At 39.3% G+C, this 27,762-nt stretch overlaps 1 protein-coding gene and 1 pseudogene across 1 annotated transcript; both read left to right on the forward strand.

Annotated features, from left to right (window-relative positions):
- Positions 1-18,081, forward strand: part of LOC116266834 (DNA-directed RNA polymerase I subunit 1-like) — a 65,607-nt pseudogene extending 47,526 nt beyond the window's left edge.
- A 5,927-nt stretch (positions 18,082-24,008) lies between these two features.
- Positions 24,009-26,657, forward strand: LOC116266894 (CBL-interacting serine/threonine-protein kinase 12-like). Its single transcript, XM_031648351.2, has one exon. It carries the CDS (start codon positions 24,210-24,212, stop codon positions 25,671-25,673), a length of 1,464 nt encoding a protein of 487 aa, XP_031504211.1. The 5' UTR covers positions 24,009-24,209; the 3' UTR covers positions 25,674-26,657.
- The last annotated feature ends 1,105 nt before the right edge of the window (positions 26,658-27,762 follow it).

Consider the following 27,762-nt stretch of genomic DNA (forward strand, 5'->3'; position numbering starts at 1 on the left):
CTTCCCAACTTCACTTTTCCTCATAGCAAACCCCAGCAACAGAACCAGTAATGCTGATAAACCCTTAAACAGGTTGACAACTCATATCCGACCCAAGATTAACCCATAACAGCTCTGAGTTCAACGCAGCTTCAGATTGTGCAATTTCAAGCTGGAATACGAACAACTACTTCCAAAAACGAAGGAAAAATCAAACATGCCTTGGTCAGATCGTATGCTCAAGCTCTGATACCATATTAAAATATCAGACCCAAACCATGATTGAACAGAAAATGGAACTCTTCAGATGAAATCCTTATTAGTCTTCAAGTTGCTCCATGGCAGCAACAGCAGCCAACATAACACAGTCAAAAAATAAGAACCGTACAGTTCCTATGGGCTGAACCCTAACTTAAGTTACAGAAAAAAAAGTACCTAATTGCCTTCACTTGCAAGGGGTAAAATAGTAAAACAGGTTAAAACAGATTATAATGAAGTAGACAGGCATAGACTTTGATTAAGAAGAAATAGTTTGACTCTAGAATTTTAACATATATCACCTCCAAACTAAACTTGCTATCAACATTCACACCCTGTTGGAGAGGACCATGAACTGACCAATCAAACGCATGAATATTAATGATTACCAGACGCGAAGTACATGATATTTTCAAACGAAAAAGTTTTTTAATATATTTTTTGTTGTCGTGTTTTTTAATGTACAGGTCTGGGTCTGGACCCGGTCCAGTGTGTGCTCCTGTTTAGGCTTGTTGAGGCTCTACTTATATCTTTGTAACCCTAATTTGTGGGTATGAATGAAAGTTTATGAGAGTATCTGGTTGCTAGTAGGCACCAGTCCTCCTCACCCGTGGTTTTTTCCCTCTAGTTGAGGGGTTTTCCACGTTACATTTGCGTTCGTTACTCGTTCCCTCGCTTTTACTGTTTCTACATGGTATCAGAGCCAGTGACTAGTTTGTGAAATTTTTGCTGGCCATGAAGTTCCGGCCCTGACCTTTCCATCGCTTGCTGCCCTTGTTCCCCCGCCGCGCCGCTTCCATTGTTGCCGCCGATTTCGGCTGCTCTGGCTGCTGGTTTCTGGCTGCAGCCCGACATCGTTGCCCAGCTCACGCCCAACGTGTTCCGTCGCCAGTGCAGTCCAACTCTGCCTTCTCTGCCGTCGCCCTAAGTCCCCGTCGCTCAGCATCTATCAGCGCCTAGCGTCGTCCATCGCTCAGAGCTCACCGTCGCCTGCCATTTGGTGCTTCGTTGCTGTTGCCTGAGGCCTCCCTTGCTATTTGCCATCGTCTGGTGTGTGCCGGTTGCCGTTGTTCTCTTCCTGCCCGTGAAGCCCGTGGAGATCTGTCGCCTGATTTCGCTGCTCCATTCTGTGTCACCGCCTAGCATTGCCTCCATCGTCCGACGCTTTGTTGTCGGCATCGCCTAGAACTGATCTGTCTGCTGCCTGCGTCCCTACCTAGCATCGTCCCGTCTGCTTTATCGGTTGCCGTTTGTTGTTCATTCTTTGTGCCTGTTTCTTGGTTAGGCCTTTTGCTTTGGTGAACCCAACGTGTTTGTGGTTTCTCATATGGGGGAGTGGATTATTGACAGTTGTGCTACCCACCACATGACTGGCGATCCTAAGGTCTTTCATGGGTATAAGCTTTCGTCAAGAAAGGAACGAGTGTCTCTTGCCGATGGTTCCTATTTCTGTGGCTAGAAAAGGGAGTCTCTCACTTTTGAACAAGTTCTTAGTCCACAATGCTCTACATGTTCCTCATCTTCCCTTGAACCTTTTGTTGATTAGCAAGATTACAAAATAGTTGAATTGTGAACTTATTTTTTCTGCTGATCGTTGTGTTCTGTAGGACCTGGTGACAGGGAAGATGATTGAGATTGGTTTGTTTTCTGAAAGGCTATACCGTTTAACTATGTGTGCCTCTACTGCCATCATGACAGCCGCCAACAAAACAACGAAGGGTAGAGAGGACTCCCTTTAGTCGATTCGGCATTGGCATGAACGCCTTGGACACCTTTCTTTTGGAATTTTGAGACAGTTATTTCTTGATCTATGTATCAGGTTAGATATGACTATTGGCCAAACATGTTAGGGCTTCATACCTTGTGTCTATCCATCGTTCTAACAAGGTGTTTGCCATGATTCATTCTGATGTGTGGGGGCCTTCAGAAATTCCTTCTTGTCATGGTTTTCAGTATTTTATCACCTTTATAGATGATTGTTCTCAGAACACCATTGTTTACTTGCCGAAAGACCGTAGTGAAGTTCTTACTGTCATAGAAACTTTCATTACTTATGTGGAAACTCAATATGGAGCATCTGTTAAAGACCTTTCGATCTGACAATGCTTGTGAATATACTTGCCAGTTTGTTGATAGCTTCTTTCGAAAAAAAGGAATTGTTCATGAGACTTCATGTAGTTATACTCCTCCTCAAAATAGAGTTGCTGAACGAAAGAATCGCCAATTATTGAATATGACTCAGGCTCTTCTTTTTCAACGTCATGTTCCAAAAAAGTATTGGGGGGATGCTGTGTTGACCAGTGCGTATCTTATTAACCGTATGCCTAGTCGTGTGTTGAATGGGCAGACGCCTCATTCTATGTTACCAGGGAGTCGTTAACCTTTCTCTCTTCCACCTAGAGTTTTTCGTTGTCTCTGCTTTATTCAGAATCATAGTCCTCATATTAAAAAGCTTGATCCAAGGTCTATGAAGGGCATATTTCTGGGTTATTCTCCCACTCAGAAAGGGTGCACGTGTTGTGACCCTTCCACTAGTTGTGCATGTGTTTCTAAAGATGTCGCTTTTCTTGAACATGCTTCCTATTTTGGTGAAAATTCTCTTCAGGGGGAGAAATCTATGTCAAGAGAAGAGTATTCTCCGAGTCAAGATATTCAGTTCATAGATTTCTTGGACTATAGGCGGGAGGAGAGTCAAGCAGTTGATGAAAGGGGTTCTACTGAGATTGGAAAAGAATGTAGTGATGAAAGGGGTTCTACTGGGATTGAGGAGGAACATAGTCACCTTTTTGGGCAAGTTTACTCTAGGCGAAGAGTCTGTACAGATGAGGTGACAGGTGGTGGGAATTTTACTCCCAATCCAGTTAGTCCTTCCATGGATGATCCAAGTCATGCTTGGGAGAAACAAGTTGAAGAAGACATTCAGACTGTTGCTGCAAGTGAAGAGCTTCCTATCGCCTTGCGAAAGGGTGTCAGGTCATGTACTCAACATCCTACTAGTAACTTTGTTTCATATTCTAGACTGAGCAAGGACTACAAATGTTTTGTATCTTCTCTTTCTTTGGCTGTGATTCCTAGTAATGTTGCTGAGGGTCAGAGTGATCCCAAGTGGACTTATGCAATGCAAGAAGAGATGGAAGCCTTGAACAGAAACAAGACATGGGAGGTGGTAAAGATTCCTGAAGCCGCTCATTTGGTAGGATCCAAGTGGGTTTACACCATTAAGTATAAGCCAAATGGGAATATAGACAGATATAAAGCTCGACTTCTTGCTTGCCAAGGGGTTCAGTCAAAAATTTGGAATCGATTACTTGGAGACCTTTGCTCCCGTTGCGAAGATGAAGACTGTCAGAGTCATTATATCCTTTGCTGTGATAAAGGAGTGGAAGTTGTACCAACTTGATGTCCAGAACACATTTCTCAATGGAAACCTTGAAGAGGAAGTATATATGTGTATGCCTCCAGGATATGAGGAACCTGGAAAATGTTGCAAGGTAAGAAAAGCTCTATATAGGCTCAAACAATCTCCTCGAGCATGGTTTGAACGACTTAGACTTGTAATGAGACAATATGGATATTACCAAGGAAATGGCGATCATACACTCTTTGTGAAGAGGAATGAACAAAATGTTACTATTTTGTTGGTACATGTTGATGATATGATTATCATAGGTGATGATGATGAAGATCTCAAGGACCTTAGTAAGTTGAAATATTTCCTTGACATTGAAATTGCTAGGTCTGGTACTAGCCTTGTGCTAAATCAATAGAAGTACACTCTAGATTTGTTAGAGGAGATCGAGAAACTGGGGTGTAGACCGACTTCTACTCCTCTAAATGTTGACCATAAGCTGAGTCTTAGAGATGGGGAGCCTCTCTGTGAAGAGGCCAAGAGAAAATATCAACGCCTTGTGGGGAAATTGATTTATCTTACTCTCACTAGACTTGATATTACCTTAGCTGTGAATGTGATGAGTCAGTTCATGCATGCTCCCATGGATGCTCACTTGAAGGCTGTCGACATGATCTTATGCTACTTGAAGAGGAATTCTGGCAAAGGTCTCCTGTATGTTAAGCAAGACACTCTTGGGATTGAAGGTTATTCAGATGCAGACTGAGTAGGTTGTATTGACACTAGGAGGTCCACCTCTGGCTATTGTATCTATTTGGAAGGGAATCTCAGAATGTGGAGGAGTAAGAGGCAAGACGTTTGTTCTCGTTCCAGTGCTGAAGTAGAATACAACGCAATTGCTATGGGAGTTTCTGAGCTTTTGTGGTTGAAAGTATTGTTGACTGATATTGGTATAAAGGTTGAAGAACCAATGAAGATGTATTGTGATAACAAGTCAACAATCAACTTGGCCAACAACTCTGTGCTTCATGACAGAACAAAGCATGTTGAGATTGATCGACATTTCATTCGAGAGAGAATTGATGCTAAAGAACTTGTACTTCCTTACATAAGATCTTAAGACCAAACCGCTGATGTCCTGACCAAAGCCTTGTCTTCAATTTCATTTGAGAGAAATGTATCCAGGTTGGGCATATTTGATCTGTATGCCCAACTTGAGGGGGAGTGTTGACGTGTTTTTAATGTACGGGTCTGGGTCTGGACCCGGTCCAGTGTGTGCTCCTTTTTAGGCCTATTGAGGCTCTACTTATATCTTTGTAACCCCATTTTTTGGGTATGAATGTAAGTTTATGAGAGAGAGTGTCTGGTTGCTAGTAAGCACCAGTCCTCCTCACCCATGGTTTTTTCCCTCTAGTTGAGGGGTTTTCCACGTTACATCTATGTTCGTTACTCGTTCCCTCGCTTTTACTGTTTCTACATTTTAAAATTTTAAATTTTCTTGTAATATTTTAATAGCTATTCTGTATTTTGATCAATATTTTTGTAAGAAAATTACTGGAAAATTCGAACTCTCTAAGTTTCATAATTGTTCTATTATTTTAAATTCTCAATATTTCCTAGAGAAAAAAAAATAAACTTCTTTATTAATATCCAAGAAAAACCTAGTTGGTAGGGAAGTAGAAAAGATATTTGTAACAATGGAATGAAAAAGGCATTTGGTTGAATGATACCTGCTCTACACTTTAATATAGAAGAAAGAACAAGTATTAGAGAGCCCAAAGCTAAAATTGAATAACATAAAATAAGGCAACAAGTCTTATGTATTATGCCTATGACAAGATGCATCAACCTTTACTGCTATAGAAAGGTTATCCTCATCCTACAGCGCACGGCTTCTATCAGCACCATATGAGTTTTAAACTTTGATAACAAGTGATGGAAGTCAGAGGGATTGCTATCAAACTTTCCTATCTTGATAGTCTCAAAATTTTAAGTAGACACTCGTGGCTGTACATCCAAGGAGCACTACTGTACAATCTGACATGCCTTAGTGAAATGCACAAACATAAAAGCTTATCAAACTATTTCAATGTGATATGTTGGCTCTTAAAAGGAAAATTTCTGTCAGGGGTGATTAATGAGAAGATTGTAAGTGAAGCTACTTTTCCTTGTCCACGAGCTAAAATCATTTACCAGCCAATAGAACCAAGTAAATGGCATATGCATTTGTCATTTTTAATTAAAATAAGCATATCTGTCAACCACTAGAACACCATGCTTTTGGCCATGGAAGTGGGATCTAGATTTCAATTGGTGGCTATTTTGCTGAAAGCACTAGTCCCTAGCAATGAATAGAGCCTATCTCCTGGCATGCTAGGAACAGAAAAAATATAGAACTAATGAAAAGGGACAATAAATCCTATAATAATCACATATATGGACACACGTGAAATTACACACATTGTGCTTGAACCTATCGCATAAAAACCGAGACTTTGTTCTCATGTTTACCCTTGCAACAAGCCATATTTTGGTCCTCTTACCCCTTCTCCCCTGCCAAAGCAATAGGAAACAATCTTTAGTCAGGCTGGGAACCCGGATATATGCTTGCATATTTAACAGATAGATAATTATTTTGTGCTTCCTTTAATTTCTGATCTATAGATGCTTGTATAAAGGTGTTGAAGAATGAAAACTATGATGGACGCCGGTTGGATGCTTTTGACTGTGATCTTTATTTCATTATGGAAACATTCTAGTTTTCCAAAATAAAATTGTAATTAACTATCGATTGGAAAAGTTATGGCTATGTGCCTTTCTGAAAGTAATTTGCTTGAGCTGTTAGTCCTGGGATTGACCAATATCCATCCTATGTTATGTAGATCCTCTATCGTTGCAAAGGGAGATTGAGAATGTTCTGCGCACTAATGGGGAATCTGCAACAGAGCGTTTGGATGCTTTAATGTCCAGTGAGCTCAATGAGTTGACCAATGAATTAAATAAAAAAGTTTTTCCCGATGGGCTGCTGAAACCATTCCCAAACAATTGTGTCTTCTTGATGACAGCAAGTGGTGCGAAAGGTTCCAATGTGAGTAATCCTCATGTGCATTGATAATTATTTTTTCTTACTGTCTGCATATTACTTTTCATTATGAAGATTTTTGTTGTGATTGTTTAGGCTGTCCTATTTCAGAGTTCAGACCGACAAATTATTGTTGGTGGAAAATTAATTGTTGTCTTTATTTTTTGACCACTTATGCTAGTATCTTGGTGGACTTAGAAATTTGTTATTTATTCCTCAACCTAGCTAAAGTAGAATGTACGCTGTTTGTGCATGCTGATGACCTGAACACAGTCGAAATGCTTTTGGCTGACAGCAGTTTGAGTGTATAATTGGATAAACATGATTGGAATAAGTTATTGTCATCACCCCAGCTAGAAGGCTGATCAAAGCAGAGGACCTGTATAATTCTTTTGTAGTTAATGTTTGTTGTCATTGGTACTTTAACTTAAAATATGTTCTGATTTTAAATGCTTCAGCTTAGTCCAAATTCTGAAACCTAAGCACTAGATTTGGTTTGTGTGTTATTGGAAAATTCATCATCATCTTCAATGTTTTCATCTTTTTCCCCAAGTTCCTAAGGGTCATCGTAGCGCATTTGTGCCTTTTTAATTTGTTTTTGCATCTTCTTTTGCAGTAAAGCATTAATCATATTCATACATTGCTAGCGCACAAATGGTGGAAAAGAGGTTCTCTGGTTTTCCAAAGCATGGAGACACATCACTATGTGTCCCTGCAAAATGGTGCTTCTTTCTAATAATCTCTCCTAAAAATATATTGTTCCAATAGTTGCATTGAATTCTTAATCGATTGCACCCCCCCCCCCCCCCCCCCCCCCCCCCCCCACCCACCAAACAAAAAAAAAGGGAAGAAGAAATGAAATGAAATGAAAAAGCCTACAATAAATAGTTGAAATCTATGATTTTATGGTAAAAATAAGAGATTTGATACCTTACATAGAAGGAATGAAAAAACCCCCTTAGTCACCCACACACAGATCTATGCTTAAATTGGTGAGTTTATAGTGAACTTGATGATTTCCCTCCAAAATCGGTAGTCTCCCCTTCCTCGAAATCTAGGATAGGTTTGCAAATGAGGAGGGACAGCTTTTCAGATCCCTTTTTTTTTTTAAACGAATTAGACCTATATCGTACGATATGAGACATGTATCGCATGGTATATGTGATTCATGATATACCACCTGTTTACAATATAGGTGGTGTATCATATTGTGTATTCAAAACACGAGCCCTGTATCATACAATATGTACAACACTACTTTATGGTGCATTGTTCAATTTGTTGACTATTTGTTCACCATGTATATGTATGTAGTTCTTTCTCTAAAAAAATCAATGTTTGAAATTGCTTCAGTCCCTACATCCACACATTATCTATGTGGCAAAGATAAGGGTGAATTTTCATATTTGTGGATTTATATCTAATACACCTGTGATATATACCCTTTAAAAACTGAGAGTGAAACTGCATCTTGGGGCCTTAATATGGTAAATTCGCACTAGCTTGGTGCAGTGTGGCTAGATTTTCTGGATCTTAGATGTGATTGCTGTACCATTTGTTTGTTGGCAGTGGGCAGGAAAGGGGGAACATAGACAGCCATGCATTCTACATTCTAGTTGGTTGAGGATCCTTTTATAGCATTGATGTTAGAAAAATATTAAGTTTTGAGGACTATGCTCCATTGCTGTTAGAGTGTTGGCCTAGTGGTAACTAGGGACTGGCTTGTTTTGGATCATAAGATAAAACTTTGTGGGATCTGCCAAAGAAAAAGGAAAGAGAGAGAAAGAGAGAGAGGAACCCAAAAGATGTTACCATAGCTGTTTTATTATCCTCTTTCTGATAAAATTCTTGTACTGGAGTATATTTTTTCAGTTAAAATGAGCTAAACCAACTACAAACAATTAGGTGACCCGTTAAAAATACAATCTGCTGCTTGATCTCAACCTGAGCAAGTCTCATCCATGCAAGCATGCAACAATGCCAGAAAGCTAGTCATGGTCTTTTTTCCATGCATCTACACTGGATGATAGTTCAACATTCAGGTATCCATGATTTTGTTGCCCTGTTTTCGTAGATAATGAAGCTTATATTCAACAAGGCAAATATATTCTGGTGTTTATGTTTCAAAATGAAGCTTTTAATTTCAGAATCGTCCATGTTCTGTGCACAGGTCAACTTCATGCAAATATCTTCTTTATTAGGCCAGCAAGAGTTGGAAGGAAAACGAGTTCCACGTATGATCTCAGGAAAAACATTGCCATGTTTTCCGCCATGGGATACTGCACCACGTGCTGGAGGTTTCATTAGTGATCGTTTTTTAACTGGTCTGCACCCTCAAGAGTATTATTTCCATTGCATGGCTGGTCGTGATGGGTAAGACTAATCTTTGTGAACCCTTTGTTCAGTTCTGGAGTTCATGAAGTACCTCTCTTTTTGTTGATGGTCTATTTTTCTATGTTCTAATGCTACTTTTTTCTTTTTCTTCTCCACATGTCTTTCAATTTGTGTGTTTCATCTGTTCAACACTTTTTTGAAAAGTTTTCCTCCGACATACTTGGCATTTGCAGCAATTTCATGTGTTGGACCATATTATTTGATACATTTTGTTGCGTAACATAACCATATGTGGAAAAGATAAAGCAAAAGATAAAATCAGTCAAAATTGAGGGGATTTCTTTTTTCCTCCAGAACTCCCCTTGCATTTTCCTTTTTAAATTTTATAGTAGTTTCATTGACATTTGATAGACTTTTTAAGGCTTAAATTTCTTACTAAAGGCTAGTTTTTTTAAGTAAAATAAAAGGTACTTGATACTATGTCTTGGTCATGTTAAAATTAAGTGTTATCAAATCTCAATTTAAGGCTCATAAATACATGTGCACTATTTTCTTTCCATGGTTTGAAGGAATTGCCCCTTGACTCTCAAAAATTATACAATATTCCTTAAAGAGTCTAAGTTCAATATCTTACCTTTTTAAGTGCAAGTTTCACAAAGTTTTCATTGTTGTTTTTTTTGAGCTTTAACGATATTGTTCTAATTTTTAAAAATCATTCAAGACCTATGTTATAAGGTGCCTAGTACGGTTGTGGGTGGGGCATTTTTTGTCACAGCCCAACCTTTTTACCCTCTAAGGTGAGCAATTATTATGCATTTTTTTTTTTTTTGGGGTCATAAGTTGATGATGTAGGCTTTTTATTGAGAAATGTTATTACTAATCTTTAAAAATTGTTAATTCATTTCACTGATTTATTGAGACTTATAATGCGCGTAGGCCTGCCTAGGCTCCACTCACCGCTAGGATGTGCCTAGTGCTTTAAACAAGATGGACTAGAATCACCCATCGGAATGCTGTCTGTAAAATGTTTCTGAACTAGAACCTTGAACTTAGTTATCATTGCTTTGCTTTTGGTTGAAATTTAGGTTATGGAGTCCACAGGCAGGAACTTCATAAGATGGCTTTCCATGTTTCGTGACAAGGAATTTGTTTTTTTTTTCTAACAAAAAAAAACTTTGGTTTCAAAGTAATGTAATTGATTAAGTCTATGTGTTTTACCTTCAGACGAACATGTAACAAATTATATTGTAGTAGGATATCAAAACATTTTTTTTGCACATTTTTATGCAATTACCAATATTTCCATGGAGTTGAATTAGAGATTGTGAAGCCTATCAGTTGAAGTTCCTTTTAATATGCTAGGTGTGCTCATCTTATGTCCTATTAATGCACTGTTGTGCAGTTTAGTTGATACTGCAATTAAAACATCCAGAAGTGGATACCTGCAGAGATGCCTGGTGAAAAATCTTGAGTGCTTAAAAGTATGCTATGACTACACAGTACGTGATGCAGATGGGTCCATTGTGCAATTTTATTATGGGGAAGATGGTGTGGATGTTCTGAAGTCAAGCTGCCTTACTGAATTCAAGATTCTTGCTGCTGTAAGTTTGGAAGTGTCACTCATTGTTACAACTAACAATAATTTTGTATTATTCATCTTTTGATCTAGCTGTTATTCACAGAACCAAGAAATTCTTCTGGAAAGGCTCCGAAATGGTCACTCTCTGGATAGTGATTTACTTGAATCCAATGGTTATATCTGTTGTTTGCCCGAACTTCTTCAGTTGAAGGCAGAAAATTTTATCTGTGGAGTGTCAGAAGATCAGAAAAGAAAACTCAAGCTCAGAAAACCAAAAGAGTTTATGAATTTAGTGAAGCTCAAATATGCCACCAGCCTTGCCCATGCAGGAGAAGCTGTAGGTGTCATTGCTGCCCAGTCCATAGGAGAACCATCTACTCAGATGACGTGAGTTTTCTGTTCTCTTTTTCTTATTCAAGAAATGTGGACTCAAATTTTTTTATGGCAGTGCATTAGATGTGGTTTGTTGTGGTATAAGCTCCTTTGTAACAAACCATCATTGGATTTAGATATATTTAGAATGGGAAAACCATTTTTTCTAGCTGTTTTTCTTCTGTTTCTATTATTAGTCTGAATATAGGTTCTGTGACTTACTGTTAATTTTGGACATGTTTTGTTTGTTCACGATCTACGTATTCTTTGGAAGTAACGGGTTTTCAACACAATAACTTGAAGGCACCTGTAACCGAGACAGGAACTTTGTTTATTATCTTCTTGTTGAAGGTATCTGTAACCAAGACAGGAACTTGTCTTATTCTAGCAAAAAAAATACCAAAGCAATGCACAAGTACTGTTTGGACCACACTAATTCCTGTTGTAGTCTATCCTTGATGTTTCATGGAATGTATGAACGTCAAACAATGAGTGGAGTTTGAAAGTTGTGCTGTACATGATTACAGAAATTTTGCTACTTAGAGCACCTAAATCATTGAATTATATTTCCAGGCATGTGAATGCTTGCAGGACTGGGGTACTATCAGAAGTTTAGATGAGGTTTTGGACATGTGATGCATATTTTTATCACAAGGTGTTGCTAAAGTGAGAACATATGGTACTTCCAGTTTCAAAGTTGTCATGTTTGTGTATGTTTGTATTCTGTATATGTATATTTGAATATGTCTACATTGTATACATCTGTAAATGTCTGCATGCATGTGTAGATACATGGATGCATGTGAATTATTGGCAGTTTTTTATTTCTCAAGAAAATATATGTAATTCATGAAATAAAAAGGTATATAACCAGTAGAGAAGATTATATAGTCATTGTTTTCTACTAATTCCTTACTGAAACATTGATAAAAAATTCAGAAAAGTTTTATGATTTTGAAAAAGAATCAGAAAAGGAAAACATATGCTTCAATAGAATACCCTTTGGAACAAAGTAAACATAAGAATGTGATTGCCATTTTTTATTTTCTGATAATATTTCTATGTCTTCCCTATGATTTCCTTTTGGGGTAATAATATCATGATATTTCCAAAATATTGTGGATATATGTCAATGATGTGAGCACACCCCATGCATAGAGATGTATGCGCAGATACATGTACTTTACACATGTCAATACATACTAAAGCAGATATATTATGTCATCCTGTTTCTGTATGTATGCATGCCTGGATGTGTTTGTTGTGTTTGTTGTTTTAGCATAATATTAACATTAGCCAGACCTAGTGCAAGTATCACCATGTCCAAATAATTTTCTGCTGCACTCCCTGAGAAAATAGAATTATGGATCTAGATTCCTATTAAATTGAACATGTTCTCTCATCTAGCCCTATATTTAAGTTTGCTTGAAGATCCTTTAGCAGTAAATTACGTTTTCTTGAATCATGTCAAACTTTGAAATTGATGACATTTATGGCCAGTCACTTTCGTGTTTTTTCAACAGTCTACACATGGGTTTCGGTGCAGACATGGCTTCAGGTGCGGACATGGGTTCAGTTTGAATACTGATAAGGGGCATTTTCAGAAATTTTGAGCATGTTCATTTCTGTACACAGGCACGCACAGACACACATATGGTCACAAGAAATTTTTAAGCAAATTTATGTTATGAAATGACAAGTATCTAATGAACCTAAAAACATCATTTTGCTATGCCTAAGATGTGTCCTGCACCTGGACCGTGTGATGTGTAAAATATCCCTGTCAAAAATGTTAGAACTTACAAAACAATGTGTGCTGTAACAAACTGGCAATGACAGAAATATATGAAGGCTATTTGGCAACCAAATATTCCATCACTTGTGAATAGGTGAAGTTTAAGTCCTATTAAAAGGCACCTTAGGTGGAACTTGGTTGACACTCCTAAACAGGTTTTTGGATAACCTGGTCCCCTAATGGTTATTCACAAAAAAATGAGTTTTTATGTGTGTCATCCAACACACAGACCAATTTTTAGAAAATGATTAAAAAAACCATTTTCTCACAAAACCAAGTTTTTCAACGCACCTTTTTATGAGGGTGTCATCCAAACATGCCCTGGGGGTTCATGTTCTTATCTGGGAGAATTTTTTTTATCAATCACGAAGTTTCTTTTTCTTATGAAAATCTTTTGGAATTAAAAGAAAATTTTGAAGCATAATAGAAAAGATTAAAAATTTGAGTTCTCTGCTAATTTGCTTACAGATGCAATGATGAAATATTAAATAGCTTCTAAAATGTCAAAAGAAAACCCACAAAACTTAAAATATAATTTTTTTCCTGAAAAATTGCAAGAAAATATGTTTATTTCATTCAGATTTTTTTTTTCAACATATCATGATTTTTCAGATTTTTTGGTTTTCTTTTGGATTTTTTTGGAAAAAATGCTGATAAATGATGACAACAAAAAAAAAGAAAACTATAAATGCTAAATACAATACCATGTTCTATTTCGTGAATGACTATATTGAACAAGGACAAAGGTAGAAGAGAAAATCCTTTAAATATTCATCCTCATGCGGAATTCTAAACATGCAAGGACTTATAGAACTATAAGAAATACTAAAAACATAAAGATGATAATATAGTATGTTATTAGATTTTACAAATGTGACTTCCTGATATTTTCAAGATGTGATGGAGTTTATCATTTACCAAATTACCATTTATAACATCAATTTTCAGTAAAGTTCCTATCTTCTCCTTATATATCCTATGGAAGTAGACTTCTTAATATTGGGAAAATGGCACTTCTTGCTCCGGTGATGTTTATCAGATTTTTCACTTGTGATTAATACCCTACATCATACAGTTATCTAGTAATCATTATTAATTTGTAATGTCTTGTCTCCCAAGCTGACATAGAATTTCTCTTTCTTCAGGCTCAACACTTTCCATTTGGCTGGTAGAGGTGAAGGTAATGTAACATTAGGAATGCCACGGCTTCGTGAGATCCTGATGACTGCATCAAAGAACATTCTGACTCCGCTTATGATCTGCCCATTGTTGCAAGGGAAAACACGGCAAGTTGCTTCTCCTTTTACTCGTTCAAAAAATTCTGACAATGGTTATATCCAGTTGATTTTGGAAAAATTTGTTTGTTACTTAGACTCTACGCAGTTGCCATGTTTCTTCAAGTTTTGTTTTCTGTTTTTTTTTTTTTTTTTGGGGGGGGGGGCATGTTTATCCTTTGTCCTCTTGGTTGCTTTCTCTGAATTGTTATGGGTCTATTGATACTTCTACAATCCCAATTTAGCTTTATTTTCAATTGCTGCTTTTGTTGTGAGATGTCTTTTGGCTGTATACACTTGTACTGCTTTTGTTGTAGGGATGTTTCTGGTTGGACATGCATCACTTGCATGTGGGTCTTGATCCTATCTGAACCCAAGGTACTGATGCCACCAGAACATGGTAGGAGGATGGATCAAATTGGTCACATGCTGTCCATAGTGGCAAAATTAATAGATTTTGTTTTCACATGAAAAATATGGTATTTTGGCTAGAAGTCTCTTAGACTTGGATCTGGTAGATTTCATAAGATAAATTGGTTATCAACCTTTACAGTTCCTGGCATCTATTATTTGTACTTCCTTATTTGTAACCTAACCAGAATTTGTTTGTTTCAGCTCGTGTAAGGTTTATGTTAACTTCTTCTCTGTATCAACTATGAAGCACTGTACATATCTTTGTGCACTCCTAATGTGCTTCTTTTGGTGGTTAACTTCTCTAGTTTTCTTGATTTTCTATGACATGTTTATTTAATATATAGAACTAGTTGTTCCTGACAAAGTTGCTGCTTTTTCTAACAGGAGTGATGCAGAATGTGTTGCTGCAAAGTTGAAAAGAATAAGATTTTCAGATATAATAGAGAGTATGGATGTCTCTGTTGTGCCGTGCTTCATAGGAAAGAGAGTAGTCTCAACTGTCTATAAATTAAAGCTAAATTTGTGTGGGCCTGACATGCACTCACCACATGCAAAAATTACTAATGATGAATGTGAAGATGCCTTTGAAAACAAGTTTGTGCCTTTGCTGAAGAAAGCAGTAGATAAGTATTTGGATAAGATGTCCAAATCAGGTGAAGCCATAGAAATAGTGTCCGAGCATCCTGAAGGCAATGTTATGGAGAAAGCACCTGATGAGAATGAACCTGAAAATGAATCTATTAAGGGGGAAGGAACAGAAGTTGATGAAGATGAGGGTGAGGATGAAGGTGCTGACGCTCAGAAGAGAAAAAACAGAGTGAAGATGATATTGAATATGATGATGAAATAGAAAATGAGTTGTCTGCTATTGAAGATGTTAATAGTGAGGACGATGAAATGGTTGATAGTGGAAAAGAAGGTGATGAAGTGGAGGATGGTTTGGGTACCTGTGTTGATGGTGATGGCAGTGAAATGCTGGAAGAAGCTTTGAATGATGTCTCAAAAAATCTGCCTGTAGCCAAATACTTCTCAGGGTCAAAAGTACCTGAAAGCTCCTCCATGAGACCTAGAATGGACAAGTTAAAATCAAAAACTGCAAAATCTCTAAAGCATCTAGAATCCAAGGGAAAAACAAAAACGAAGACAGATGCTCGCATAATTGCTTCTGCAGGGTCGTGTTTAGAGGTGCACTTCTTTATTATGAAAGGCACTTACCTCCTACTATCTCAGGTTCTCTCTCCCCTCCCCCCCCCTGGATATATGCATATGTCTCTGTGTGTATTAAGTTTCTTTATTAAATCCCATGATCAACTTCTCTGAACTTTTACTAATTAACTTTACAGCTGTAGCTTCACTTTGCTCATGTTTGGTTTTGCTGCCGATTTTTTGCATCTCTTCAATTTACTTTATTTCATATGTGGTGTGCTTTCAATGTCTTAAACTGTCGTCCTTGTTTGGGTTAAAGTTTATTACATCCTCTGAGAGGTTGAATTAGACTTGCCTAAGATCAAGTTCTGATTCATAGAGGGACATAGTCAGTCTTAGGATTGCATGCAGGAAAAAATAATCATTTCATGAAGGATTAAACTTCAAGCCTCATATGGTGAATGTAAATCATTAGACAAACCCTATACAGATGGTTCACTGGTGGAAATGCTGGTTGAGTAACTAATGTGTACAACAGTTGTGTATCTTGTAGAAACTTGGTTATTTATTTAGGTACTTGATCAACCATAGTTGTGTTGTTGCTTTATTTGAGTCTGCATTGTCTTGTCCATCAGTATAACGTCTGTCCTTTGGGGCTTTCCAGAAACCCTAGCCCTGATTTGTGATTATCTAGCTGCTGTTTTCATTTATTTTCCACTCGGATAGTATGATTTCCTTTGGTAGTGGAGTTAGTGTCTTGATGCTAGGGGTTGCTGAATACCAATCGCTCCGTGAATTTTAGATGGTGCTACAGAATTTGGATCATTGAAACACTACTCAAGCTAATGGCCATAATTGCCAGAGAGTATGTTTAGATATACATAATTATTGCATCTTTGAAGTAATTCTGTTTCCATTGAGTAATTTTCTGTCCATATTCTGCATCCCTATTTTTCAGAGAAGACTCAAAATTTTATTGTGTAATCTATCAGAATCCATTTGCTTTTGTATGCTTCGATTCATTTGCTAATGTTAATGTGTCTTTATGCAAATAATGCAGTTTGCGGAAAAGGTTGCTATGAATGTGTTCATTCGAACTGTTGAAGGTATAGATGACTGTTCCTTAATCATACCCAAAGGCTTTGGTAACAAAACCAATTCTCAGTTGAATCCTGGTAGAAAACTAAAAAAGCAGTTGAAAAACATGCCTGAAGATCTTCACGAAAAGACTGAGCCAATCAAATTACAAACTCGTGGAGTTAATTTCTCGTCACTGTGGAGAATGCAAGATGAGCTGGACATCAGAAAATTGTGTAGTAATGACATAAATGCGATGCTTGAAAAGTATGGAGTTGAAGCAGCTAGGGCAACAATTGTGGCAGAGATAAGGGCAGTGTTTGAACGCTACGGAATAAGACCAGACATTCGCCATCTGAGCTTGATTGCTGATTTCATGACCTTTGATGGACAATATAGACCTATGAATAGATTTGGCATCAGCTCAAGTGTATCCCCATTTCTGAAGATTACATTTGAGACTGCAACCAACTTCATTGTTCAGATGGCTTCACATGGAGAGGTAGAGCCATTAGAATCCCCATCAGCACGAATAGCCATGGGGCAACCCGTGAAATTGGGCACTGGGTGTTTTGACTTACTACAGAAACTTGAACTTGATTAACCTTCTGTATGAAAAGTCCTTATCTGCAGCAAAGCAGTGGCATCCAAAGCTCTGAGCGTCAAAATTTGGTACAAGTATTTATGGAGATGGCGGGAAGAAGGGAAGCAGGACATCCAGTATCAAGAGGAACAGTGTGATCTCAACAACTTCATAGGACAAATTCTTAGAACAGTGGAAGAATGGACGCAAGCGACATGTCTGGTCTAAGAATGTTCAGGTGTGAATTGTCTTGCCGTGCAATTGGTTAATTTTCTCTTTTTTCTCGTCATGCCACCCAATTGTCACATTTCCTTCCTTAACACTTGGTTACCTTTGATTGTGGCTTTTTTAGATGTATTTTGATGAAGCGACTAAGTCTCTTTCCAACAAGTCTGGGGCTTGAAATTCCACTGTGTTCAAGAGATGTCTCATTTGATGGAGGATGAAAGCAAGTGTTGCAGCTCAAGTACGGCGCTTGATGAGTTGGTGTTCCGAACTGGGAGTTTTGCTTTTTATGGCCAGGCTTGTGTTGATAACTCTAAAAAATGGAATGGTTTAATGACAGTTATTTTCTGTGTTTGGGTGCTGACCTTCTCAGTTTTATTTCGTTTTCATAACGAATGCCATGACAACAATTCTTGCTTGTCTCCGAGATTAGTATTGTGATTATGCTGCAGTCTTGAATAGTTTTCATTGCTAACTAAAAAATGGTTCTTGATTCTTGAGGATGAGATGGTTTGACTTTGCTTTGATACTTGTAAAGTTTTTTTCTTCTCCTTGTGTATGATAAGGAAATATTTGATTAATGGTTATATAAGATTGTCATTTTCATTCAGCAAGTATGTGTATATATATATATATATATAAAGAGAGAGAGAGAGAGAGAGAGATCTTGATTCTGGTCAGCACGCCGTCTCCGGAATGGAGAAGTCCCGTCGATGACTCTAGCGGAGGATGGGGTAGCACTTTTGCCTGGACAAGGAGCCCCATTTGTCCGTATTGATTGTTTTTGGCCTTTGATAACGATAAGCATTTTTAGTATTTTCCTCATGTTGCAGGTCAGGACAAGACCGGACTGACATCCAACCCACATTCAAATGTCTCTCGCTTGGTAAGATTTTGAGACGGCTGTATCAAACTGAATAATTATATTATATTATATTATACTATATACCGCATAAAAAAGTTCGACAATTCGAATATTTCAAAAACTCCAGAGAGATGTGAATCCAAATTCGATCAAATGTCATTTTTATCTCGATCCAAACTCTTTATGTGGAATCTAAATCAGATTTATTAACATCTCTACCACGTGTATAAAAGATATGGATCCGATACGTAACCCAGTCAAGCGCTGAAAGAGAGAAGAAAATGTTCACCACATATGGAGACGTCATCATCTGCCAAATCTCACCGTCCCATCAAAGAATTCTTTAGAATGTGTTAACTTTACATTGTTATGAATCTAAATTTATAAGAAGTGCCCACACTAAAGTTGTGTCACATACACAAGTAATCCATGGATGAAAAATCTTGGCTCGGTCACTGGAAAAGCCCCACGACACCCGAGTCATTGTCTAATGGTTAGTTGAAAATGTGTTACATTAATGCTTCATCAAAAAAAAATTTTAGCTTCGCCGCTGACCCAAGTTGTGGTCAATTATGTCAGTACCATAAATTTGTGGTCGAACTGTCCTAGTGAGTTGGACGAAATGGTCCTCCTGCCACCTTCGTCCCCAGTGCGTGTCCCTTGTGGTCCTAAGATTACCAGCGGCGCCCCTGGAACAAAAGTGAGACTACCAGGCAATAATGCTTTATTCTATTATAGCTTATTCTTAGTGCTTAAATATGTGATGCTTGTATGGCCAGTTCATGGAGTACAGTTTGCCAGAACAAGCAGCAGAAGTTCATGAACAGTTACGAATTTGGAAGGGAGGACAGTTCAACTCTTCTTCCAGGTTTGTCCTTTGCCTAGAAGACGGACGCCCTTCATTGGGTTCGCGTTAATTGGCATTTAGTGTGCTTGCCTTTTTCCCCTTGTTCTTTTTGTCTACACCGTAGTAATGGTGAACTATGTTATATGGTTCCATAAATCTATGAACCTAACCTTATTTTTATTGGACAATAACAATTTGTTACCCAATCACTTCAGTTTCAGAATCGGATCGGTCAGTCAAGCTGCCGATTCGATGAATTTGCTGGTTGAGCAAATTTAACAGAATCGATTGTGAATTGGCGAAGAAAGTGTCATTAATTGTTTTTAAAAAAATAAATGGTAAATATATGAAAATATAATGAAAAGTTAAAAAAGTTTTAAAAAATAATTAAAAATCATATATGTCGTGGGTTGGATTTTCATTGGTGTTATACATCTGGTCCCGGATTCAGGGTCCGCCCTTTTCCAAATTGTCGTGTTCTTGTGACATCTGGTCCCAGCTCGGGGTTCAAATCCTGGATCTAGTACCCGGCCTGCCAGACCGAACACATGACGTATGTTGGCCACGAGTAACACGACGGTGAGGGTTTGCTCCCGAACCGTGAGGGTCACGTGCTAGCCTTCTTCCCCGAACGCCACGGCTCACGTGATATACTTTATCTTCCGATTTTGCCCAGCCCATCGGCAGAAATTTCCATCACTCCACGACTTGTAACTTGACCGATCCGTGCCCGTGAGATGTCATGTCCTTCATCCACGCGTTCGCCTGTTTATATTTGAAATTGCAAAAAGAATAATTTAATACTACGCACATGGATTTTGCTCAATAAACTATAATGAACAATATAAAAAAATTCCTCTAAAAATAAAATGTGTATGCACGTAGGTTTCATGTGGTTTTCATTTTTAATTAGAGGATGAACAACATGATAATTGCTCCTAAAAAAACAACGTAGAAACTTATTCTATTAAAATAATCAGTAGCACATTTTTCCCTTTTTATTCCATGTACTGGGATTCACAAGTCATTTTGTGCGGGACATTTTTTTTTCCTTCTCTAATGTTGCTTTTATTGAAAAGAGTTTATTATTCGAAGAAAAATATTGACACTTATTTTCTTGACTAAGTTTTTTTTACTAACATTCAGAGAAGCGACTAAGAAAAATGGAATTTGAAATTGCATGCCAATCGTGTGAAAATTAGAAAATATTTTTTGTGTAAAAATTTAGAAATAAAAAATATAATATATAAAAATAATACTAAGATCATAAAAACACATTAGATGTCATCCTTGAATGTGATTTTATATCGAATAGAAAACGGGCCGAACTCCAATCAAACCGGCATTAGTTTTAGATTAAATTTTTGCCAAACGTTTTTGCAATTTATATATATTTTTAATCAAACTAAGTTAGTTACTAAATGCTATTGGTTGGACATAGTTGGACCAAATTCTTGAAGGACACTTACTTATATATATATCCAAGCAAATATTTAAAATTACTAATAAAAAATAAATATTGACTTGTTAGTGTGGGAAACTGCCCACACAAGCTCATGTGGCTCCACCACTTGTTGGAACCAAGTTCTAATTATAGTCTTCAACTTTCCTACTTTCTTTAATCTTCGTAGCTATTTTCTTTTCGCCGACAATTTATTTTGAAACGTGAAGGAAGATTCTGGTAAATGTCGCGTAATATCTTGATAACAATTGATGCAAGACCTTTACATGGGCCTGGGCCACCGGTGCATACCCAGTACTAGACCTAGACCTTTGCATGGACTTGTGCCACTGGTGGGTACCCAGTACTAGACTTAGACCTGACATGGACAACCAAGGGATCTGAGGATATTCTTACTAAACAAATACTTAAGGGGCAAACTGTTTCGCCGACAATTTATTTTGAAACGTGAGGAAAGATTTTGGTAAGCGTCGCGTAATATCTTGATAACAATTGATGCAAGACGTTTGCATGGCCCTGGGCCACCAGTGAGTACTCGGTACTAGACTTAGACCTTTGAATGGGCTTGACTGAGGGCAACCAAGGAAAGTGAGGATATTCTTACTAAACAAAATACTTAAGCGGGCAAACTGTTTCGCCTAAATCAATATTAAATGAGTGATTAGGTAAATAAGGTGCAAGAGATATTAAATGAGTGATTAGGTAAATAAGGTGCAAGAGATTGATATGATATTTTATTTACTTGAATTTGTGAGGTGTATCGGCAAATGGGGAGAGCTCAAGTGGAGCCGTTTAAGGGCTCGAGTGGACAGAGTAGCCGATTCGGTTCTTTGAGGGCGTTTCGGTAAATTGACTAACCGGTAGCGGTTTGGTCGTCGGACTTCCAGCTACCGCCCCTTTTCGGCCAGCACGTTCAGCTGTCCACTTGTCCGCGGAAGCCGGCCTGGCCCGGCCATTGATGATGAGGGCGACGACACGTCATCACCCAGGTGGTCCCGCTCGGCGACTAATAGTTGGCGGTTGGCCGTCCCGCTCAACGTCAATGCCCCTAAGCTTCAAAAGATTATCAAAATTGCCACTTCATTAAAAAAAAAAAAAAGTATGGGAACAATGTCCAGCATTTCTGGAGCGTGTCCCTTGCTTGACCCGTGGATCTTATGAACTTTACCCGATCCATATCTCACAAGAACGGAGAGAGAGAGAGAGAGATCCCAATGGATTTTTACAAATTAACGTTGAATTCTCGACCCAAGTAAAGCAAAGCCGCTCATACGGGTAACTGGATATTTTGCTTCTAATTGGACCACGATTAAAATGACTTTTTATGAAATTAAAAAGTCATATATTTCTCATATCACGTGAAGAACGAGAAATGTAATATCTTTTACAACTCTTATTGATGGTGACATTTTTTTGGCATTTCATCTCTATTTTAAATGTTAGGGTTTCTTAGGTTGAGGGTTACAATTCAAAGTACAACTAAGGAGGGCAATATTTCGATACACCAAAAATAGTTTTTGATAGTTCAAGAGGGTAAGAAGTTGAGTGAAAGTTTCGGCCCTCCATTTGGTGGTGAGTCTCCCCTACTCACCCAAAAATACTCCAACTGGAAGGTTTAATGCCGCAAGTATATTAACTTGTTCCACTGTCGATCAGACTGTGCTTGAGAGCATCCATCTTAAGATCCAAAGTGATTTCAGATTTGCATTGCCTACAGTCCCTTTGAGAGAAAGGAGTTGGACCACATATGCTCAGCCCTTATCATCCCATGTCATTCTAAATATTTATCAAACACAGCCTTAAAATACAGCATCGTCTCTCTGTGTCTCCTCTTATCAATGAAAGCAAGAGAAGAACTGACCCAGATTATCGATCCCAACACAAACACGTGAACTATTGATAATCTTGTGCCTTTCACAGGACAAAATGATATTTTTCACTGAGTGAGTCCGTTGATTTCACATGAATGAACTTTATAATCTTGTTTAGGTAAGCATACAAGAAAATAAGTACGCTTTTTATATAAAGTTATGCATGGGATTTACTTGTCACGTTTGAAGTAATTGACTTTTTTTTTTCCTGGTCGTATAATAAGTCCGAGCTGGCTATATGCACGCTTTCGTGCACATTTTTTTTGTGCACCAGTATGCTTAATGACCAAAATGCTCGCGGTTAATAGAAAAAGATTTTTTTTTGTGGGGACAAAACAAATAAAACCAACAGAAGTTAGAAGATTAAAAAAAACTTTTTTTATAATAATTTTCAAAATACCTCAACTCCTACATGTTTCTTTTTTGGTGTATATGTCTTTTGTGCACTCAGTGGTGCATGCAACTCACTCTCCGTTTGAGTTGGAGCCATTCGTTCTATTCTTTTGGAAACGAACTTTAGATTTTTTTGATTCTGCAAAGAGCAAGTCAGCCTTTTTACGTAAAGCACGTTGCTTGCAGTTAGTTAAAGGTTTTTAAATGTTATATAAAGCTTATCAGCCATTTGCCTTGGGGGCATCTCGTGAGGGCGACTTATATGTTATGGCGACTTATGTTATGGTATAACACTTGCCATGGAAAAATGATTCAATAATTAGTCTATTCTAGATACTATACAACTGGTTGACAACACCTTTTTGTTTGCTCGAGCCATATAGTGTGCATTGTTGCCGCTTTTAATGCCCCTTAATGCATTGTTGCCGCTTTTAATGCCCCTTATAGTGTGCATCTTTACTATTTTAACACCTCCATTGTTGAAAGTTTAGATATTATTTGGACGGCACCATTTGAAAACGGTGTTTTGGAAGAACAATATTTTGAAAAAGACAACTTTCCTAAGTAGTTTTTAAAGTGGGTTTATACACCATGTGAACTGAAAAAATATCAAAATTATGTGACGTTATTTATTACATCATCCAATCAACTTGATTAATAATTTTTCAGGCACACACACATATATATATATATATATATATATATATTTGATCGATTTGTTCATTGATTATTAGTAAGAAAAGAAGAAGCAGGCATTTGAACAAAAAGGGCGGAACATGAGGCGGGAAAAGGGAAAGAAGAGGAGGAGGTGCTTTTAGAGAAACTATTTATTGGACCGATCTGAATTGGAAAACGGGATCCACTTCCACCGTGGTTCCGGTTGTCCTCCAGTGGCATTTCTGAAATTTAACGAAAACCGAGCTCCCATTTCCTATCCTCGTCAACGCGCATAGGTCCGGTAGACGTCGGAGTGGTAAAAGATCACCTGGCAAGAACCGTTGGAAAAAGAAGCACAGGGAAGAAAAAAAAAAAAAAAAAAGATCCGTGACCGTCATTTGTTGACGCCGTTAACTCTTCGCTCTTAAATACGCCTTCCAACCCAGGCCACCCGTCTTTCGCCCTGAAATTAGGGCGACAGAGCGAGAGAGAGCAAGAGGCTGTTGAAAGCACCGTTCATGGCGGATTGCCTCGACGGAAGGAGGATCGGGATCGGGGGTTAATCAGAAGAAAGAATACAGGAAAGTGGAAAGAAGAAGAAGAAGAAGAAGAAAGGAAAGGGGAGGGGAGGACGACTGGTAAGGGAGATGGCGGAGGAGAAGAAGTCGTGGGCGAAGAAGGAAGGCGGGGGAGGGCTTCTTCTGGGGCGCTACGAAGTGGGGAAGCTCCTCGGCCACGGCACGTTCGCCAAGGTGTATTATGCGCGCAACGTGAAGACGGGGGAGAGCGTGGCGATCAAGGTGCTGGACAAGGAGAAGATCCTCAAGAGCGGCCTCATCTCCCACATCAAGCGCGAGATCTCTGTCCTCCGCCGCGTTCGCCACCCCAACATCGTGCAGCTGTTCGAGGTCATGGCCACCAAGACCAAGATCTACTTCGTCATGGAGTTCGTGAGGGGCGGCGAACTGTTCGGCCGCGTCGCCAAGGGCCGACTCAAGGAGGAGACGGCCAGACGGTATTTCCAACAGCTTGTCTCAGCCGTCGAGTTCTGCCACAGCAGAGGTGTTTACCACCGCGATCTTAAGCCCGAGAACCTCCTGCTGGACGAGAACGGCGATCTGAAGGTCTCGGACTTTGGCCTCAGCGCGGTCTCCGATCAGATCCGCCAGGACGGTCTCTTCCATACCTTCTGCGGCACGCCCGCGTACGTCGCCCCGGAGGTGCTCGCGAGAAAGGGCTACGACGGTGCCAAGGTCGATATCTGGTCATGCGGCGTTATACTGTTTGTTCTCATGGCTGGGTACCTCCCTTTCCATGATCAGAACGTTATGGCCATGTACCGCAAGATCTACAAGGGCGAATTCCGTTGCCCCCGATGGTTCTCGCCGGAGCTCTCCCGGCTGCTCTGCCGGCTTCTAGACACGAACCCAGAGACGAGGATCACCATTCCGGAGCTCATGGAGAATAGGTGGTTCAAGAAAGGGTTCAAGCAGGTGAAGTTCTATATCGAGAACGATCGCTTACACAACGTCGATGACGACGATGGTTTCGATTCCCAAACATCAGCCTCATCATCGCCCGAGAGACAGAGCAGGCCCTCCGGAGGAGGCGGTGGCCGTGGATTGCCGCGGCCGGCGAGCTTGAACGCCTTCGACATAATCTCGTTCTCTCCGGGATTCGACCTGTCCGGGCTGTTCGAGGAGAGAGGGGAGGAAGCGAGGTTCGTCTCCGGCGAGCCAGTGTCGAAGATCATCTCGAAGCTGGAGGAGATCGCGAAGCTTGTGAGCTTCACGGTGAGGAAGAAGGATTGCCAGGTGAGCCTGGAGGGTTCCGGCCGGAGAGGCGAGCGGGGCTCAATGGCGGGCCACCTCGCCATTGCCGCCGAGATCTTTGAGCTCACTCCCTCGCTTGTCGTCGTCGAGGTCAAGAAGACCGCCGGCGATCGAGGGGAATACGAAGAATTCTGCCGAACCGAGCTCGGTCCAGGCCTCCGCGACCTTGCGGCCGGGCCAGCGCCGACCACTACTGAGGAGGCGGTCGCGACGGTGGAGACGGGTGAGGAAGAGGAACGAGGTGAGCCACCGACACTCATCGCTTCGGACACCGAGTGAGAGGAGAGGGGTAGGACAAGCCATCGGAATATTCACCGGTATATTCCCGCTGTCGACTCCGACCATCCTTTTTTCCCTTGGTTTGCAATTTTTTTTGTATTATATCAAAAACGTGGGGATGTGATACGGTAGGAAATTGGGGCATGGAGAAAAGCAAAATTTGATTCCGGTTGTGTGCTAATTTACGGAAGATCGATTTCGTTCGAGCGGCTACTTCAAGCCCTCTAATGAGTCCCTACGTTTGCACTAAAGATAAGGTCCCACAGTGTATTAAACGAAAAAACCAGGAGAAATTTGTGGAGAAGTCAAATCGCTCTCGTCGTCTCTGGACGGAAAATTTTCCCCGCCTGTTTCTTAGGTTGGCTTCCCGGCGGCTGTCTAATCTTTCGTTCTCTTCTGCGTTGGTGCTGCTTCTGAACGGAAATACGCCACGTCGACATGTTTCCAGAGTTTGATTGATGGCTTGGCTTGACCTTTGGAGGCTTCATATGTGAGCTTAGCTGTCGCCTGTTTTTCTGGAAGCTTTTATGGTTTGGTGGGGGATTTCGCCGGTGCCGGTTGAGATGTGTCTCTGGGTGTGAGGTCGATGGTGGTGCCGCTTTTTTCCATCCGGGGACTTCGGTAATCGGGGGAGAAAAAGGAGAGTCACATAAATGGAAAAATTGTCCAAGGCTGAAGCCAAGGAGATTGCTGGCCTTCCTTTTCCCTCTTTCATGGAGAGAGAGAGAGAGATTAGTGTTCTGCTGGGAGTGGTGCGGTTGCTTATTGCAGTGACAAAAAGTTTTGCTTTTGCTCTATTAGCATGTAAAGAATTGGGAACAATTGATTATTTGACCTTGTCCTTCGTTGCATGTGAATAAATAATTGCTTGCCGTCCATTCTTGAGTTGCTATTGTTTAATGTTGTTGTCATTGTATATGTATTTATGAGCGATTGCACTTATAAATGTTAGAAGCGTAAGTGGCGCTTCTGTAATCATTTTGAGATTCTCCTGACCAATTGATGGCCATTTATTTATTTAATAAAGGAGCTTGGTGGCCTAACTTTTCGTTTCTCTTTTGGGTGTTGTGCGGCACTTGATAATTTTTCTTTCTAATAAACTTGGGCGCCTTTGAATCCGAATTTGGAGTTGGTGTTCGGATATTTGATTCAACCACCAAGGTGAAGCAGTTTCAGGCTTTCTTCAACCTGATCTTCGGTGTCTAGATCAAGCAGCCAACTGTAAATTGTCCAAAGATGAACATATGCTTTTCTTATTTGTTACAAGAATTGCTTGGTTTTTTTATTGATATATTCAATAAAGTATGCAGCAAATAGTTGCGTATCAACACCCGAAATTAACACCATGCGTAGAATATGTGAACAGCAAGCAAGAGCTTCATTCTCCAGAGCAGAGATCATTTAACTAACAATTAAAAAATAATTTGAAAATAGTTTAAACAATAGTAACATCTTTTGTGCAGCAAGCTTATATAAAGCGCATCAGTCACCCTAAAGAAACCGGCCTCGGCTAGAAATTGCACAACCATTCTAGCAGCAGTGGTGAAGATAAGATTTTTTGGTGTGAGCAACTTCATCGCAAAAAAAGTTTTTGACTGGTTGGTGTAGACGGTGACTCACACCTAGATCTCCACTGCTGCATTCCACTGTCTCGATCAATCAACGCTATCAGACGGCCAAGGGCCGCATCTCTTTAAAGTCCAAATTAATATGAGGCTCATTAAAAATCTTCTAATCCTGTTCTTATTGTCTTACACTTGGAGCCCAGAAATTGGTAGCTAAAATGAAAGTTTGTAAACTTGAGTCGAGTAAAGGGAGCATTTCCTCTGCAACCTTGCTGGGGATCCCTCAAAAGGAATTTTACTACCGAAAATGAGTTTACAAAATGCACAAAAACTCTAAGAAGAGAAGGCTCAAACCATTAATTGTTCTAACAAAAATTTCTCGAAATTTATGATCGAAACTAATAATAGTTCTCATCACTATAGAATTGGAAAACTATGAATTATAAGCTGGAGTTGGCATGTTGGCCAACACCCTTGAATGCCATTTTGTAGGCAAAACAATGTGTTTAAGTTATGGTTGAGTG

Source organism: Nymphaea colorata, chromosome 13, assembly GCF_008831285.2.
Source record: "Nymphaea colorata isolate Beijing-Zhang1983 chromosome 13, ASM883128v2, whole genome shotgun sequence".
In the NCBI taxonomy this organism is placed as follows: domain Eukaryota; kingdom Viridiplantae; phylum Streptophyta; class Magnoliopsida; order Nymphaeales; family Nymphaeaceae; genus Nymphaea; species Nymphaea colorata.

Coding starts and splice junctions, on each gene's coding strand:
- LOC116266894 (XM_031648351.2), top strand. CDS start 24,210: ATGGCGGAGGAGAAGAAGTCGTGGGCGAAGAAGGAAGGCGGGGGAGGG.